At 26.7% G+C, this 17848-nt stretch overlaps 1 protein-coding gene across 1 annotated transcript; it reads right to left on the reverse strand.

Annotated features, from left to right (window-relative positions):
- Positions 1-6763: 6763 nt before the first annotated feature.
- On the reverse strand, positions 6764-12089 carry LOC145843102 (glucagon receptor-like). Its single transcript, XM_082950565.1, has 3 exons — positions 11916-12089; positions 11564-11685; positions 6764-6842 (listed from the first exon to the last, which is right to left on the reverse strand). Exons 1-3 carry the CDS (start codon positions 12087-12089, stop codon positions 6764-6766), a joined length of 375 nt encoding a protein of 124 aa, XP_082806691.1.
- Between the last annotated feature and the right edge of the window lie 5759 nt (positions 12090-17848).

Below are 17848 nucleotides of genomic sequence, written 5' to 3' on the forward strand. Positions count from 1 at the left end.
AAACTATTTTTGAAATTCTTAATTGCTTGGTTTTATTATCCTATGTTATTAATTTTTTTTTTATATATTAGATACTAGATCAATGCTGTTTTATTAACTAAAGTCCTTATACATGAAAAGTTTACAGCATGCTTTAACAGTATGATTGGTTTTTAATGAGAAAAAAAAAAGTAACTGTGTTTTTTTTCAGCTGGCCATATTAACAAAAAAAATTTCTTTAAGGGCCATAAAATTTTTTGAAGTTTCACTTTATTAAATAACTTTGCATGTAACAACAAGTATGAAATGAAACATAACTTAACTAGGCAGCACAGTTTGTTCACTACTAAAAAAGAGCATATCAATTAAAAAATTTTATGAACATATTAAAATTGTTTCCACATTAGCAATTTCTTAGCTAAAAAGTTTCAGGCTAGAAATGTTGTTTGGCCGGCAACATTTAGCTTTTTAACCTCAGCTTTTGAACTTCCTGTGGTGAAGTTTAACAAATAATTAAGCTAAAAACTATTTATTTGACTTTTACCTTAAAAGTAGCAATACTGTTTTAACAAAAGTTACATTTTTTTTTATATCATAGACATGTACAAATAAATTTTGCATAGATATTTTGATTATTTGGTTCGAATATCAATTAGTATTGGACTGGTCGACCAAATAAATAAAATATTTAAAATTATAATACTGTTTGTTTGTTAAGAAAAATTTGTAACAAGAAAATTAAAACCAGCACAATAAAAAAAAATAATAGTCAGCACATTGCTTGAAAACAGCCCATAAATTAAGTGCACTTCAAAAATGATTAATAAAAATACTAAAAAAAAACTTAATAGAAAATTTTTATTAAGCAAGCTTGACTCATTAAACTTTTGTATTGGCTTCGGATTAGTATACTTCGCCAAGTTTTTGATAAAGTCTTTGATATAGGCAATTTATATATATTCTATAACATTGGTCTTCAAAGTGTGCACCAGTGCACAATAAATTTATTTCGGGGTGCATGATATGTAACTTGAAAAATTATCTAAAACTTTGAAACATGCACTAGACATTCTGGACTCGATGATGAATAGCGAAAAATTAAGGTCTAAGAAGGTTTTTATGATCGTTTTTTGAGAAATCTTTGGGAAACCCTGCACTATATATTATGACAAATTTTGAAACTTATACTAGATATTTGTATATTGGGGTACATAGAATTTTAATTACAATTTAGGGTGCACATGTTTTGATTATCTTAAATTCCATTGCTCTATACAAATTAAAACTTGATATATTTTAAATTAGTATACTAATAATCACAACCGAATAAGTTATCATTTAAGCCAAGGTTTCCCTTTTTTTTCAAAAGGCTCCCTCTATCAAGATTTCTCAAAAATCTACCATTAAAACTGCTGGGTGCACGACAATTTAACTTGGGACAATTCAAATTAAAAAAATAAATAAAAGGGCCAAAACTAGAAAAGTAAGATATATTTGTCAAATATAAAAATACATATGTATGTCATATTAATACCTAAAAGCCATTTTTTTCTTTTTGTAGGATATTAAATATTTTTGAGATATGCCTTAAATAAATTAAAAAACATAATTATTTTTAGTAATTTTAAAATGTCTTTGAAATATTTAAGATTTAGCAAAAAAAGAAAAAAGCGGCTAGTAAATATTAATAAGACATACATTTGTATTTTTTATTTTTATCTAAACTATAATACTTATTTAGATATAGTCTTATAAACATTTCTAAGAATTAGAGTTGTCGGAATTTGAGTTGTCCAAATATGGATTGTCATGTGACCAAAACTGTCTAAGACCTTTTTTTGCTCTTCATCATCAACTCCAGATTATCTAGTGTAAGTTTCTATTTTTTGCCCTGTGACTCCAACTTTTACGGCTTGTGGTCCCCTAAAATTTTCCAAATATTATAATTATATTTTATTGAACGAAAAAAAAAAACGCTAAAAGTATTTGGTCCTAGGACCTGGAGCACAAAAAACCATTCAATTATCAAGTCGTACACCACGAATACCTTTTAACGTCTTGTCAATGACAGTTTCAAAACTGCCATTAAAAACTCCTAAGACCTTTTTTTTTGCTCTTCATCACCAACTCCTGAATATCTAGTGTACGTTCCAATTTATGACCTCATGGCCACTCTGTGGCTCCTTTACTGCTCATGGCCTACTAATTTCTGTATTGGCTCCCAAAAGGAGCCACTTGGCCTAGTTTGGGAAAACCTGGTCTAAGTGGTTCTTAAGCTGATGAGCCATAGTTTAAATTAACTTTCATCTAAATTATTACTCGCCCCAGACATGTTAAAAAGCTCTGCTTTGTTTACTCGAGCGTGAAATTACTAACTTAAAACGAACTAAAGTTAAGACGCTTCATTGCTGAATTACCATAGTAACTCTTAGCATTTTAACAAGTCTGACTCGCCCGTATAATTTAAGTACAAATACAATTTAGTTCGATCAAATGCAATCTGACAGTTTTTAAGCGTACATATATTTTAAATAAATTTTATCTTCATTTGAAAATAGTTTTCAAAGCCCAATCATGGCAGCTAAAGTTTAGTATGAAATTCAAAGTCACAAAGGATTAGATGTACAAAAAAAAAGTGACCAATCACTATCTGACCCAAAATATAATTTACTTAAGTTTCAGATAAACTAAACTGAAGTATTAATTAAAAATCAACTGAACCTTAATTCTAAATCTCTATTTTTGAAACAATGTTTTGTTATGTTTTGTTTTTTATGTCAAGTTAATTAAACTAGACAGTAGTTAACTAGACAAAACTTTAGTTATATATTTTTGTGTCTATATGTTTCATTTTTACCATTTAAATACAACAATTGATTGTACGCTTTTTGATGCTTAAAGCTCCAATCAATTTTGTTTTATAAAAATTTTAAACATAAAATTTTCAGTCTATATTTTTATTGCCCCTTAAAACTTTGATTTTGAACTTCACAAAACTTATAATCAATTTTAGCTGCATTACTACTACTTTTATTACTAGTGTACCACTGGTCTATGAAAAAATTTAAAAACTGTTTTACCAAGAAAACTTAAATTTAGTTTATTTTGCTTACTTGGACGGTTAAAAATGAATTTTCTGTTTTATTATGCTTAGTGAAATAAATATTAAAATCTGGTGTAAACAATGTTTGTGGAAGGCTAAGTTTCTAATTCGAAACCTAAAAAAAAAGTATTCTCAAGAATGTTCCGCACCGAGTAAACATAAATTTCACTACTTAATGATTTTAAAAGTGCTTATTCTTAATATGTTATTTATCTGTTATTGTTATTTATCTATTGTCACTTATAAATTCTAATGTACTCTCATTAAATGAGACACTCTCAACTTCGTGACTTGTGTACATTTAACTGTACAAGCTGTCCTAAATTACTCAGAGCACTATACTTCATATACTTTTAAATAATCCCTATATTTTTTACATGTTTAAATCATTAGTAGTCATACTTAATGTTTAATATTAATTATAATGCCACTATTTAAGTACTACAATACGTTGGTAAATTAACATGTTAACCGATGTTGTTACAACTATAAAAAATTGAGTTTTTTCGCGCCTGTATCAGTTTTTGTTTTATTTAAAATTTTCTTCCGTTTAGTACCTTAGTTCTTTATTGTTTTTTTCTGTTAACAAAATAAATTCGTGCATTAAACACATTAGCAGTTACTCGAACTACCCAAAAAGAGTATACTAAAATTCCCACCTGCACAATTACCATCCGCGTACAATTACCACCCAAAGTATTTATTTATCTTTTTACTTATTCATTTATATTTGTTTTAATTTTTTGGTTCATTTATTTTTTATTTAATTTTTTACTATCAGTGTTACCCTCCAACCTTTACCCTTGGTCGGTTAGCGGTTTTCGGAATTGATGGAGTGGGAGTTGTGCGCGGATTGGAACTGAGCGGTTCCCAAAAAGTATATAACACACCATCAAATATTAAAGAAATCCTAATATTAAAGGCTCAGCAGCGAAGTACAAACAGCATTAAACAACTATAATTTTTAACTCAAACTTAAGAGTCCAAATGATCAAGACACTTAAGGTAAAAAAGCAACCAAAACGATTAAGAATAAAAGCTTGTTTTAGTCCACCTTGCTGCCAGTCAGTTAATACCAATATCGGAATAAGGTATCTATAAACTCATAGACGCTTATCTACACAGGATCGAAAGTTAAACACAAGGGTAAAAGAAAACGTTTTCAAAGAATAAGAAAAGGTGAATGAAGTTTATTAAAACAATTAATTCAAGGACACAGCTGGAAATGTTTAAACACCAAAAGCGATAGAGAAAGCAAAATACTTTGTTAATGTCGAATAAACAAATGACACCTTAATAACAAATGCTAGGTCTAAAACGTCATATGTAAAGTAACAATTAGCTCGGCAAACGACTAATAAGAATATTTGAGTTAACAAGTTAAGTTTGAAAAAAGATTGTATAGTAACAACGATGAATTCAAAACTATAAGTATGCAAATTTAACATTCTTTTAGTTATTTCAATTCTTAACTCTTTAGCTCTTAGTTCTTGTATCAAACTTGTAACTTATTTGATTACTTAAAAGACATCCGAGCATACAGTAAGCTAGTAAAAAACTACTATATTTTAAATTTTTTTTCATAAAATAACTTGTTTAAGCAATTTTTAAACGAGGAAAAGTATATTTATTTGATAAAATAGTTGTACAAAAATACACAAGTATAAATGCGGTGTTGTTTTTATTTTTTCAGCTACACGCTTTACTTTTTCTTTCTGACATTTTTTTCTACCGATTTTTCGTGATGCATTTTATCTTTTTCGAACCGCACAGACAGTCCATGTTTGTAAAATACCCTTTCCCGTACCATATGAAGAGCTGCTCGTCCGCGCCAATGGCTTGCTTGCTAACGACAAAGTTCCGCGGGCATATTCCCACCTCCACGTACAGGGTCCTGCAGTTCAGTTTATCCCCGCAATCGTGGTTGATGAACCTGGTGTGGTTGCCCATCGCGCCCGCGTCTATCTTCATGGTCGAGTAGGTGCAAAAGTTGTAGTTGAGGAGTCCTTTCTTTTTCATTTGTATCGACCGTTCGTCGCACTCTTCTTCCGTGATGAGCTCTCCAGTGTACTCTCCGATCACTGTGTCTGAAAATAACCGACTGTTGAGCCACTGTAAATTTAAAAGTCAAAACTTGAACTATAACATAAAAAAGGTTGTATATTGGAAAAAAAATTAAAACATTCAAACTAACTAGCTGGTATTGCATGCCTGGCAAACAGTCCGTAACCCATTTTTTCGCCGAGTGGCTGCAAATAAAAATGTTTTTCAGGATCGTCGAGACAGCTCAGATTGTACTTCTTCAACTCTTTCAAGGTGATACAGTTGTTCGCATCACGGTTCGTGTTGTCCAACTGAGTGCCTCTTCTGACCACGAGGTGGTCCGTCCAAACGTGGTGCCTGTGCGGGTTGGATTTGTAGTAAGGAGCATAAATGCTGCCCGGCCCTCCCTCGAACCTCCTTTCAACTTCGAACTTTCCCTCGTTTGCAACTCTCAACCATTTTTCCATTCTTGCTGGTTGCACGTTGGTGGTCCTGAGCGGAGCGAACTTTTTCAACTCGTGCCTGATCGGATTACTTTTTCTGGGGCTCTTTCTCCCTGTGCGCTTGTTGGAACTTTTTTTTGGTTGCTTAAGCGGACTTTTCCTTGCCGATTTCTTACGTTGCCGATTTCTTTTCTTCCTCGATACCACCTCGGACCAACTCATTGTTTTGCTTCAACAACTATAACGGCTTCGATTACTTTTGAAGCGGCTTTTTGCTTCAATGAAAATTAAGGTTTAAGTTTGGAGAGAGTTTATATACCCATTTATTGGAAATTTTTACTACGTCATAATAAGCTTAACATTACTTAAATTTTGTAGAAAAATAAACTTACCAAGAACAATTTTGTGGCGTTTAATTTCCTTTAATTTAATAATATCTTCCATGTTTTGTTTAACTTTTATTTTTCAGGTTTAAATTGTAAGTGAAGATCCCTTAAAGGGTGAAACTTAGTTTTACAAATAAAATTTTGATTAGGTAATGTTGTATATTTAAATTGATGTTTATTGTATGTCATACACGTCATAGGTATGTTTTGCTTTACTAACTATGCAATTTGTACTAAAAAGGAAAACAAAATAAGTTACCCAGAGTATTTTTGCTCTTTAAATTTAAATATTTTTAAATTGTTATCCCACAGTAGGTCAGCAACTGGAAATAGCGAAAAAAAAAATAAAAAGTTTCTTAAGAAAGTCTGTGAGTAGAAAAGCCAAGACTCTAGCACATTTAGTGCTTCAAACTAAATTACAAATATCCATCTATAACAAAAGTTAAGTCAGTTGGCGCGAGGAGTTTTGATGGGTTTTAGATTAGTTCAAATTTTGATGTAAGTCCACAATGGTGGGTGTTAGAATGGCACATCGACACTTTAGCACTGAGGGTTTATTTAGCACGGTGGGTCACATTCAAATTATGATGTCAGTCCATCAAATCAAACTATTATAAGACAAACATTTTAATTTATAGTCTCATAAAAAAATTCAAATAGGTACCAATTGACCAAAAATATATGAACAAATATTCTAACCGACAAACTTTTTCAACAAATTATCAATAATCACGCAGATATGCAGCAAAAGTGGGAGGGAAGGTCAGTCTTTAATTTTTCAAAGGTGTCGTAAAACCTTTGTTAGCCAATCAGAGCGCTCCGTTGTCGGCACTCTCCTTTGAAATCACCCAGGTTCCGGTTGCCATGGAGATAGTGCCCGTCAAATACCTGCTCAAATGTTGGTTTGATAGTTTGTTTTGTAAATTTTTTTAAGCACTTGTACAACTAGTAAGTTGATTTTTATTGATTTAAAATTGCTGTTTGTTAAAGCTTAGAAAATTCCATGTTTGTTTTCTATTATTTTTGCTAATGATAATTTAATTATTGAATACAAACGATTAGCAACAATACTCTCAATAACCTCCAATCCAAGTAACAACAATGAGCAACATTAAATAAATATTTTTTGGTGAAACAGGTTTTTTTTATAAATTGTTTTTGGAATAAACTTGCACACATGTACTAACTTATACTAACTTTGATGTTTCGGTATTCCAGCGTTAATTTGAGTTCTATTAAGCAAATAAAAAATCTGAAGAAAGTTTTGATGTAATAGGTATTTAATGGTGTAAAATGTTTGAGATAACTTGGTGTCGAAGTTGTTTTAAATATAGTATAAACAGCTTTTTTTATAATTAATCAAGCCTTTTTGAGGTACAAAAAAACTTCGTGTTATTTTTTTGATTTAATCTGAATTTTCATTATAGAATGTTTGTTTAGTTGTAGTAATAAGTATTAATTTCTAATGCATAACATCAAAAGTTTCTTAACTTTAATCATAAGCGAAATGTTATTTTTTATTAGTCACTAAATTCTCAAACTTTGTTTCGACTTAGTTGCTATAAACTTTTTTTTTTCACAAGTTTTTAATCAAGCTCTAATTTGTTTGCTGAAAACGTTACAATTGGAGATTTTCAGAAAATTTCAAGTTTTTACTTTTTACAATTTAGCCTCACTTCCTCATGGCATATCTTTCTTATTATTAGATTTGAAAAAAATTATCAAAACATTTTTTTAGCTTTTAAACAAAGTAAAAGTCAAAATGTATTGGGGCTTATTTTTGACGCAAAGGGCTTTGAAAAAATGGTCATATTAGCATTATTTTTTCTTTTGTCAAAAAATACTAAAATACAAAAATAAAAAAACCGCTTACCGACCAATGGTTGCGGGTAACAGTATAATAGACCAACAATTTCATACATTAATATTTTTTAAAGCTTTTTATATGTTTGTAGCATACATCTTTAATAGTTTTAAAAGTATTTTGTTTATAATAAAAACGCTTAGGCGTCAAATATGCACGAAGACACTTTTGCACCGGTCGAAATCTTTTTTATTTATTTTTCTATTTTCTTATTTTTCTAACTATCACTGTTATTCTTACTTTTAATCGGTAACTCTGTTTTTTATTATTGATTTTATTTTGTTTTAATTTTCTTTTTTATTAACACTGTTACCCCTTACCCTTGGTCGGTATTTTTTTCTTACTAATATTTTTTTTTTTTATGCAAAAATGACCCTTCGTTCAAAGGTGTATTCCTTCGAAAGTGACCTTTCGTGCTTATTTGAATTTTCGTGCAAAAATGTCTTCGTGTATATTTTACCCGTCCCTTTTTAAAACACACGTTTTTTGTAGACTAGCTTAACTAGATAATCAAAAACGCTTAAATAAGTTAATGTAAACAAAAAATATACATGAAAGAATTAACTAACATAATTATGTTAAGGTAGCTTTTTATTATTTTAAGTTGTTTTTAATTTGATTTTCAACTGTCTTTTTCTTTCAGTAATGATACATTGTTGTAAATAAAAAGAGTTGCTTCATTAATGGTTGTAAAATTAGACAATTCTTTAAGTTTAGAAAAAAAACAATAGTTTATCCGATTATCGTTACTTTAGAAAGAAAACTCGTGAGTACATTATAAATTTTCACATCTGAAATAATAAACACTGCAAAATTACGAATATGTTGTGACATTTTTTCTTGTTTATTCAAGTAATTTTCATCTTGTAAACACTTTTTACGTTATAACATTAAAAAACAAATAAATTTTTTACGCAGAGTCTTTTAAACAGTAGTTCTAAAAAACTTTATGTATTAATTTGCTTGAAGTAACGTAAAACTTAATTTTAGAATAAGTTGTTATGTTGTACTAAATAAAAAACTTTTGAAAAAAAATAATAAAAATTGGATTAAGATTTAAAATAGCTAGCTTCTCGTCTTATTTTTCTTAATAGTAGTTGATATTTAAATTAATTTTAAAAATTAGTTATAATATACAACCTTGTTTTATAAAACATATTTTTTTGATAAAATTTTTGTTATATTTTAAGACTGAATGTTTGAAAAACATTAAGAAAGTATTCACTAACGTAGAAATATAAAACACTTATCTGACCATACGACGGGTATTTTCTTTTAACAATAAAAATCAATTTTCGCTGTACAACGTGCTCGAAATATATTTACTATATTTCTTTTATACCAACTCACAAAATGAGTTCAACTAGAAAATTAGAATTTATTTAAGCATTAAATTTTCAGATGTTTAGTTTTCCAAAAAAAAAAGTATTGGCTACTTAATGGTAATTAATGCTACATAAATGTTATTAAACTATGGTTTAGTAACAGTTTCTATTATACTTTGATAACAAAACCTGCATAATACAAGTAGTTTAAAAAACGTTTGTATTAAAAAATCAAATTTATAATTTAGAAATTTAATGTTTACCTGTTTTTGTACAATCAAAACATTTAGCAACTAAGCTGAATATAAAATGTTTTTTGAGTCTAGCAGTTATAAATGAATCTATTTCTTAAATCTAGCGATTAAAAAGTTTATAAAGAGTATTTATTTACGTAAGGTTACGCACTTGACATCTAAAGTGTAAAAATCTATAGAATTTACTAACTCTAAGTTTTGACGATTATACTTACTACCGTCTCAAATAGGAATAAAACTAGTTTTTTAGTCATTTTATTTTTTGCAGTAATCCACAAAAATTAACTATTTAAGCTTTAGTTATTCAAATAATGATAAAGGTTTACGAAAATAATGATTGTAATTTATTATTGGCTGGTTAAAAATAGACAATGAAAATGTATACTACTAAACAAATGTTTTAAATTATTTTTGACCTTTTTTTTACTTTTTCACTTTGTTTTCGGTTTTACACATAATAAAAACTTTATATTTTTACATTCAAAAAGCACATTTCAAACTGTATGATTTATAGTAAGTTTTTTTGAGGTTAAAAAAAAAGAAAACATTTTATACGTTAATTAAGCCGTCGAAAACTTTTCATTTTCGATTTAATCCATAATTAGCTTGTTAAAAATCGAGTTGAACTTTTTAATTCTATACAAATTTACCTTTTTTAGTGAGCTTTTATGAACCTTAAATCTGTTATTTAGTCGTTTAAGTCATGATAAATACTTTTTTGAAAAAAAAGGCTAAACTTTTTGCATTAATCTAACATTCCTAAATCATATAACTTTATTTTTAATTTTCAACTACTATTTTTTGTACAAATAGTTGTCATAAAACTTCAATCAAGTTTTGTTTTCAAATATTATGTACAAATTCGTAGCAAAAAAAGTAGTAAAACAAATTATTTATGTAGTTATTAAATTTCTTAAGTTTGTAAGCGTTTTAATTACAATACTCGACCCAAAAATGTTATTTACAGTTTTTTATTGCAAATATATGATACCTAACTTTTATCTTTAAACTTTTGTTAATATGCTTCAAAATTATCTCGATTCAATAACTTAAAAACTGCATAATGCATTTTATTTTGTCAATGGCTTTTATTTTATAAATCAGTACCATATGTAACTATTTTAAAAATCATTATTGCAAACTAGGTTTATGTACTCTTAAATTTTGTAACCTTTTTTTCAATGAACGAAAACACTAAAAGAATATTTAAAAAAAGGATGAAGTTTACTTTAATAAACAAATACATTGTACATATAAAAAGTCTTTATTTTGTACAAATAATTACACACATTTAACATTACGAAACTAGTTTAAAACTTCAAAAATAATACAAAGACCTTTGAAAGCATTTGGTAATTATAAAATAAAAGTTTTTTTGAATACATTTTCTAAATTAATCAGTTTTTGATTCAAATTTATTTAAAAGTTTAGTAAAATTAGTAAAAGTTTAATAAAATGTTTTTTTTTTCAAAATCATTTACATTAAATGTTTGTTTTTGTCTGTACAAAATTTAATTATTGCTTTGAAGATTTTGGATCAAATAAGTTTTTTATAAACTTTTATGCTTCATAATCTTTACAATTATATGTTTTTAAAATATGTTATGATAAATTTTAAACTAGAGTATACTACAAAACCTAAAAGATGTTTTGTTTGTAATAAAAGAACTTTATTTTGTAAATATAAAATAACTAACTTTATTCTAAGTTTTCTAAAAAAATTGAAAAAAAATTGAAGTTTTGCTACTTCACAATATATAAACTGTTTTTAACAAAAACTTGCATAAAATTACATTCAAATCGTAGAGAATTAAAAGAATGCACTGAGTTGAAACTTATATTTTTAAGCTTAAAATTAATAAGTTTGGTATATAAACTTTTACAACAAATATATCAATAGTTACAGCAGCAACACTGTTTTTTGTTTTTACTTTGATATAAAATAATTATTTTATGATAAATATTGTAAATCGATGTATTATAAAATTCTAACACTATTTTAATATATAAAATTATTATTTTAATTTAAAATCAAACTATTTGTCTGAAAGTCGTCATTTTAAAGTATATTACGATAACACATACAAAAATGAAATTAATATACTATTTAGCCAATATTAAACATTCGTTTGAGTTTGTCCCAGGCCAGATGAAAATTTTGAAAACCTCCTGTCGTATTCTATAAAATTCAATAAACTTGAACGATAACGCCAATTTTTGACGACTTTTTTCAATTCACTTTGCACTTCTGACGTCATAAAGCAGTACAAAACTGCAACCATTGTTCCCTGCAAAATTGTATTTATTGATAATTAATCACTTTACTTCTTTAGTAAATTATAACGTTGTTAGAGAAAAACAATCAATTGTTGTCAGAATACTTAAATTAACAATTTATAACAATGAGTTTTAAACCAAAAGCTGTATATAATGTATAATTTTTTCTTTACATAAATTTCAAACAGAAACTAGTTTGAGTATTTTATTTAAAAAAACAATTTTTTGTTTGTTAACTTACCTGAAAAGATGTGCAAATAGTTTCGAATGCAATTTTGACGTAAATAAATTTGTTTTCATTATTTAACAATTGTTGGTCGTCGACAAAAGCGAAAACGACGTAATGAATACCAAGCAGAGGTATAAGTGACAAAGTTGATTTTGCCAATCTGTACTTGTAATCATTTCTTTCCATGTTTTTTGCCCGCAATTTATTGAAAATTATCCGTATAACGTTGAAGAATATAAGGAAGTTTACCTGTATATAGTTATAGCACTAAGTGCTTGAAAGAACTTAAACTAAAATTATACAGATAAATACTAATACTATTGATTATAACTATATTGAACAAATTTTAACAACTTGACACATTTTGTTTTATATGCTAAAAAATCAAGTCAGGTTTATTTGTGAAATAGAGTCTCATAAAACTTCTACATACAACTCTGTAGGACTTTTATCATTTTTCTTATAATTGAAAAATATCTATACAATTAGTTTTAATAAAGTAAAATAGTTAATTTATACAAAACTTACAAAATATTTATTTATTTTTTTAATAATTTTAAACAAAAGTTTCTATAAGTTTTAATTTTCTTTAAAGATACAGAATAGGTGACTTTTATGAGTCATTTAAAAAAGCTTTATATAATTAACACGTACGCTTTTTTATTATCTTAAACATAAAACTAAACTAACAAATTTTATTTAAAACTTTTTACTGTGTTGATATTTTATCGAACGTGTAATATTTATGTGCCTATACTTGAGTTTTGAAGCCAAAAGTTATATAAAATAACAAAAGCTATGTAAGCTAATCAACTGATGAAATTTTTTTAGTTATTTATTAACTTACAATTACTATAATGAAAATCGTTCCTTTTATAGTCCACCACACAGCTTCATTTTGTACTTCTTCCCAACATCCTTCATTTTCGAAAAAACATCTGAGTAATACCCATGTAAAAGTTGGTAAAAGGGGTCCACCTAGTTTAATGATAGTTTAAAAATGTAAAGTTTTAATAAGCGTTAACAATAAATTAAAAGCAAAGTTTATATCTGAAACTTACATAGTTAAACTTGTAACTTACTCGAGTTGCTTTATTTATAAAACTGCGGGTATAAGAAATGTATTTTATGACGTAAAACATGAAATTGGAAAACAAAAACAATAGTTTTTTGTTACTTTAAAATGTGAAAGAGTTTACTTTATACTATGTTGATTGAACTTTATTTTAATTCAAGTCTTACAAGGTTACTTCCAGTATATTACTTTTACTTTGTAATAAAATACTATTTATGAAAATAATCTAAACAGAAGTGAGTTAATCATCGATTGCATATAAATAATAAACTTTAGTACGCTACCAATACGTTAAGAGGCTTATTTGTATGTGAAATTTTAAATAGTGAATTTTGTTTTAAATAAAACTATTAGAATTTTCACATAAATTGTAACAACGTCAAACTATAAAACGACAATTATTATTTTTTGACTTAATTAGAAAATTTTTTTACGACAGATATCAATAATTCAAGATTTTGAACTAAATTTTCTTTTTTGCTTTAAAGTCATTAAACCACAAAACTAGAAGTATTACATAGCTTTTTAAATCAACCTAAAAACTTTTTATTTTACAATGGGCGCTATGTAATGCACGTGCAACTTTTCAAGTTAACTGCAACCAACAATGTCAAAAACTTATTGAAAGATACTAATATTTACAGTTTTTTGTTTTTTAAATAAATTCAAACCTGTAAAAGTTTTGAAGTAAGTAAAAAATTAAAACTAACACCACCCGAACATAAGCAAATACAAAAATTTAGGCTGTTTGTTCATGGCAAATGATAGTATAGATTGAAGATAGACAGCTTCAATTAAAAGCCAGGAATAATTGCAGAGAACAGAGTAGTGCATCACAAAGATTGTTAAGCGACACCATATCTATAAATTTATTAATTTCAATGAACTTCATTTCTATAAAGTGAATGAGAATAATTCAAGTATGTTTTGAAAAACTATGCGATAATAAATTTACAAAAAAAAATATATATATGGTTATAAACAATCAAGTTTTAGTATAGAAAAATTACTAAACACATTTCTATAAATCATGAGTAGTCAATTATAGTTTAGCTTTTTTAGGAACAGTTTATACTTAATACTGATCAAATTATCAAGTTTTAGTTTAATAGTTTGTTTGTTACTTGTATATGCGTTATAAAAGTATAATTCTTTTTTTTTCCTATACTCCATCAAAACATAATTATTTTGTATCGACAAAAACTGTTTTACCTGTAAAAATTATAGAAAACCGATAGTTTAACGCTGTGTAGTCTAGCCATTAAATTTTATATGTTAATCTTCGTGCATTTTCATTTTGCATATATTTATAAAAACAGATGTTACACAGAGGTAAAATTCGTATAAAAAAGTTTCATGAGACTGTAAATTATTAAAACATCATAAAAAACCTACTGAATAATTTACTTAAAAATTTCTTACAAATAAGCTTCTGCTTTGCATGCTGCGACATAACAACTATAAATGCTTTTATTTGCTTAGTAATTTTTGTATTCAATTAGCCATATATTCAAGCTAGAACTTTATTAATTATAAAGATAGATAAAAAATCATAAAAATTTAGTTTAAAATAAAAATTAATTTCTAAGATTTAAAATTATACACATAGTTAAAACTTAGTAGTAATAAGTTTATCATGTTAAATTTTAGCTAGACTAATTAATAAATACAGTTTGATTAATTTTAAAATTGGTAAACTTACATAGTTCTGAACAAAGAAGTAGAAACAATTTATTCAATACTTAATTCTGCCTAACAAAACTTAAGTTAAAAATACCTTATTTACTTTCATAAAAACCTAGTTTAAACTTAAATCAAAACATGATCAAAAACCGTAGTTTTAAATGTCAAAGGAAAATTTTTAACTAACAAAAGAAGTTGGCGTACAAAATTGGCTTAATACAAAATCAGATAGCTGTCTAGGATCTTTTACAACTGGAAGTTTTGAGTCTACCAAAACTTTATCTTTGACAAGTATGGAAAGATAACGTAGTATAAAAGATATCATTAGGCTGGTGTGAATATAGTTTCTCGTGCAACGGAGTTTTCTGAATGATTAAGTTTGAATTGAAATAAAAAACAAAGTCTTAGAATGAAAACTTATAATGGTTTTCTTTAAGTTTAACATAAAAACCTAAGTTACATGTAAAATCTAAAAGCAAAAAAATTGATTTATATAGCAGGGGCGTAGCGTGGGGAGGGACACTGGCGCATGCGTGCCACCCAAAAAAGAAAAATGTATAAAAAAGAATGTAATATCTTTATCCTTTATAGTTTATTTTTTCTGCTTAATTTGTCTTTTTTCAACTATATTTATTTAGTATTCGAAAAGTTAAACGAAATTTCGAATACCAATTAGTGACAAGTTAGGAAAGTACATGTTATTACTCAATATACTAATTCGGTGCGTAATTGTAAATGCGCACCGATGTTGATGAAAAACTCCATAAGGAAAAATTTATAATTTCATTAACTTCATAAGAATTTAGACTCAAAAAGAACGCAACTAACCTAGCGCACCGCTGTATTATAACCTTATGTTAGATTATTTTTCTACAAAAAGTTTACAAAAATACGTCACGCTTAAAGAAAAATTAAACAATTTTACAATTTTTTTTATGCTACATTGTTAAGACTACTGCTAGTTTTCTGAACTTTATTTTTGTAAACATACAAGATAAGCGTGTCGGCCTATGAGAAATAAACTTTGTTTGTGATTTTCAATTTAAACAAATACAATCAAATGAATTAAATTAAATAAGTATACTTTTAACTATTTTACAAATTTGTAATAAACTGTAATAACAGTTATAAAGTTGGTCTATTTTAACTTCTGTGTAACTTTATTAAAATTATGTGCAATGAGGTTTGTTATCACTGTTGTATTGTATATTAAAGAGATTGATATTTTTTTTGTAAATAAAACAGATACTATCGTTTTATTGAATATATTAATTTTTAAAGATATAAAGCTTACTATAAGTAATAAAAAAAAAATTATTTAGTAAGTTTAAATTTTTGCAAGTATAAGTAATTCTAATGAAATTTATACTTTAATTTAATTGTTTAGTTTTGAAATATATTATTATTTTTTAAAACAGTTAACGAACTTATTTTACTTAAAAAATTTATTTCAATTATATTACTTATAAAAAGTTTTTTTTATAGCTAATTACAAAAGTTTTAATTTAGAGGATTTTTTGAGAAAAAAAATTGCGCACCCCCTGACCAAAATACCACGCTACGCCAATGTTATATAGTAATTTACGGTGTTTTAAACTAAAATAGATAGAAAAAATCTTAATTAGATATTTCTGATAAAAACGGACATACTTTATTAAAAAGAAAACTAGGATGGCAGATAACAACGAAGTAATTGAGATAAAATACCCAACTTCATAGATATGCTGCACATACTCCAACAAACTTCTCTGTGTTTAATTGTTTTTGTGAAATGTTCTTAACTATGTCAAATAAATGTTATTTATGGTAATTTTAATAATTTAAAATGGAATTTTTTTTAATTACAAAAATTTAACTGAATTTATTTTTCATCAAAGTTTTCTTGTTAAAACTGTAAATAAATTTTGTGAACAACCGTTGTTAGTTTTTTAAAGATGCTTTGCTTTTTTTAATTGTTTTGCAATAGCATTAATCTGGAGGTTTTAATACATCGCTTAACTCATTTTAATTAAGTTGACTCCCACATTTTTTAAGCGTATACAACAGTTATTACCCTACTATTAAGAAATAAAGGTAATTATAGTAGTTTTTTAATTTAAAGGTAATTAAAACATAAACCTTATTTAAATCAACTACTTACACCGTTCCATGCATCAAAATACGTTTCTTCATTAACTTCTCGCTTAATTCTTGCTGCAGAAACTAAGCATGAGTTGTAAATTTTTGGTAGCCCCGAGTCCCAGTCTAACTCCCAAGTTCCATTATCCAAGCACCGCCTTTGAACAGAACTGTTTGAATCTGAAATTTTATTTATTTATTTTTTAAACTTACTTTCAAAATAATTTTTTTTACTGGCATTTATTGACTTTTTATGAAAATTAAAACGGTATGTAGGTCAAATATTTCAAAATCTTTATACTGGTTTGAACAGCAGTTTAGGTTTTGATACAAAGAGTTAATAATTTACTTTTCTGACATTTAAATTATAAAATTTTGTCTTCTAAACGATTTATTGAAGTAAAGAAATGATAAAAATATTTATACACAAGATTAGCTTCAAAAATCAATTTTTTTAAAGGCAAAGATTTTAATACTCTCTTTACTTTTTACATTTATAAAAATAAAATGTTAGTTTGAAATAGCATCTTTTTTATGACCGGTTGTTCTTTTATACTAAACTTTGAGTATTATAAACCTGTTGATTTCCATATGATACTTAACAAGTAAACAAAAATTAAGAGCTTTTGAAATAGAACATTATCAAAAATTGTAATAGTAAAATTTAAGAAGTATTTTGTTTGGTACGATATTTTTTTCATCTTAAATAGATTTAGTTTAATTATTTATCTTAGTTCTCACACTTTGTTTTAGAGATTTTTTGAGCAGATTTTTAGTTTAAGGAGTACTAAGCTATAAATCATAACTTACAATAAAATTGTGGACACTTATGGGTAATTATTCCAGCATGAGAGTTTTCCCAACAAAAAAAGCCATCGCTTTCACCTTAGCAGTAAGTTTCTAAACAAATACAAAATTTAACAAGGGAAAAATCCAGAACTACAAATATATGAAACCTTTAGAAGCGTCGAAAATTGATTTTGATTTTTCGATTTTTGCTTTGCAGTTTACACGTGCTTTGTAGAGTTCACAGAATAAAGCACTAAATTGCTCGTTGGTGACCTATATT

This window comes from Thalia democratica, chromosome 8 (genome assembly GCF_965202585.1).
Source record: "Thalia democratica chromosome 8, ktThaDemo2.hap1.1, whole genome shotgun sequence".
Lineage (NCBI taxonomy): Eukaryota > Metazoa > Chordata > Thaliacea > Salpida > Salpidae > Thalia > Thalia democratica.

Bases quoted from the DNA above. Each gene is read 5' to 3' on its own strand.
- LOC145843102 (XM_082950565.1), bottom strand. From the start codon at position 12,089: ATGGAAAGAAATGATTACAAGTACAGATTGGCAAAATCAACTTTGTCA. The intron at 11,686-11,915 runs GTAAGTTAACAA...ACAATTTTGCAG, and splicing joins CTATTTGCACATCTTTTCAG to GGAACAATGGTTGCAGTTTT. The intron at 6,843-11,563 runs GTTTTCAAAATT...ACATTTGAGCAG, and splicing joins TTTATAGAATACGACAGGAG to GTATTTGACGGGCACTATCT.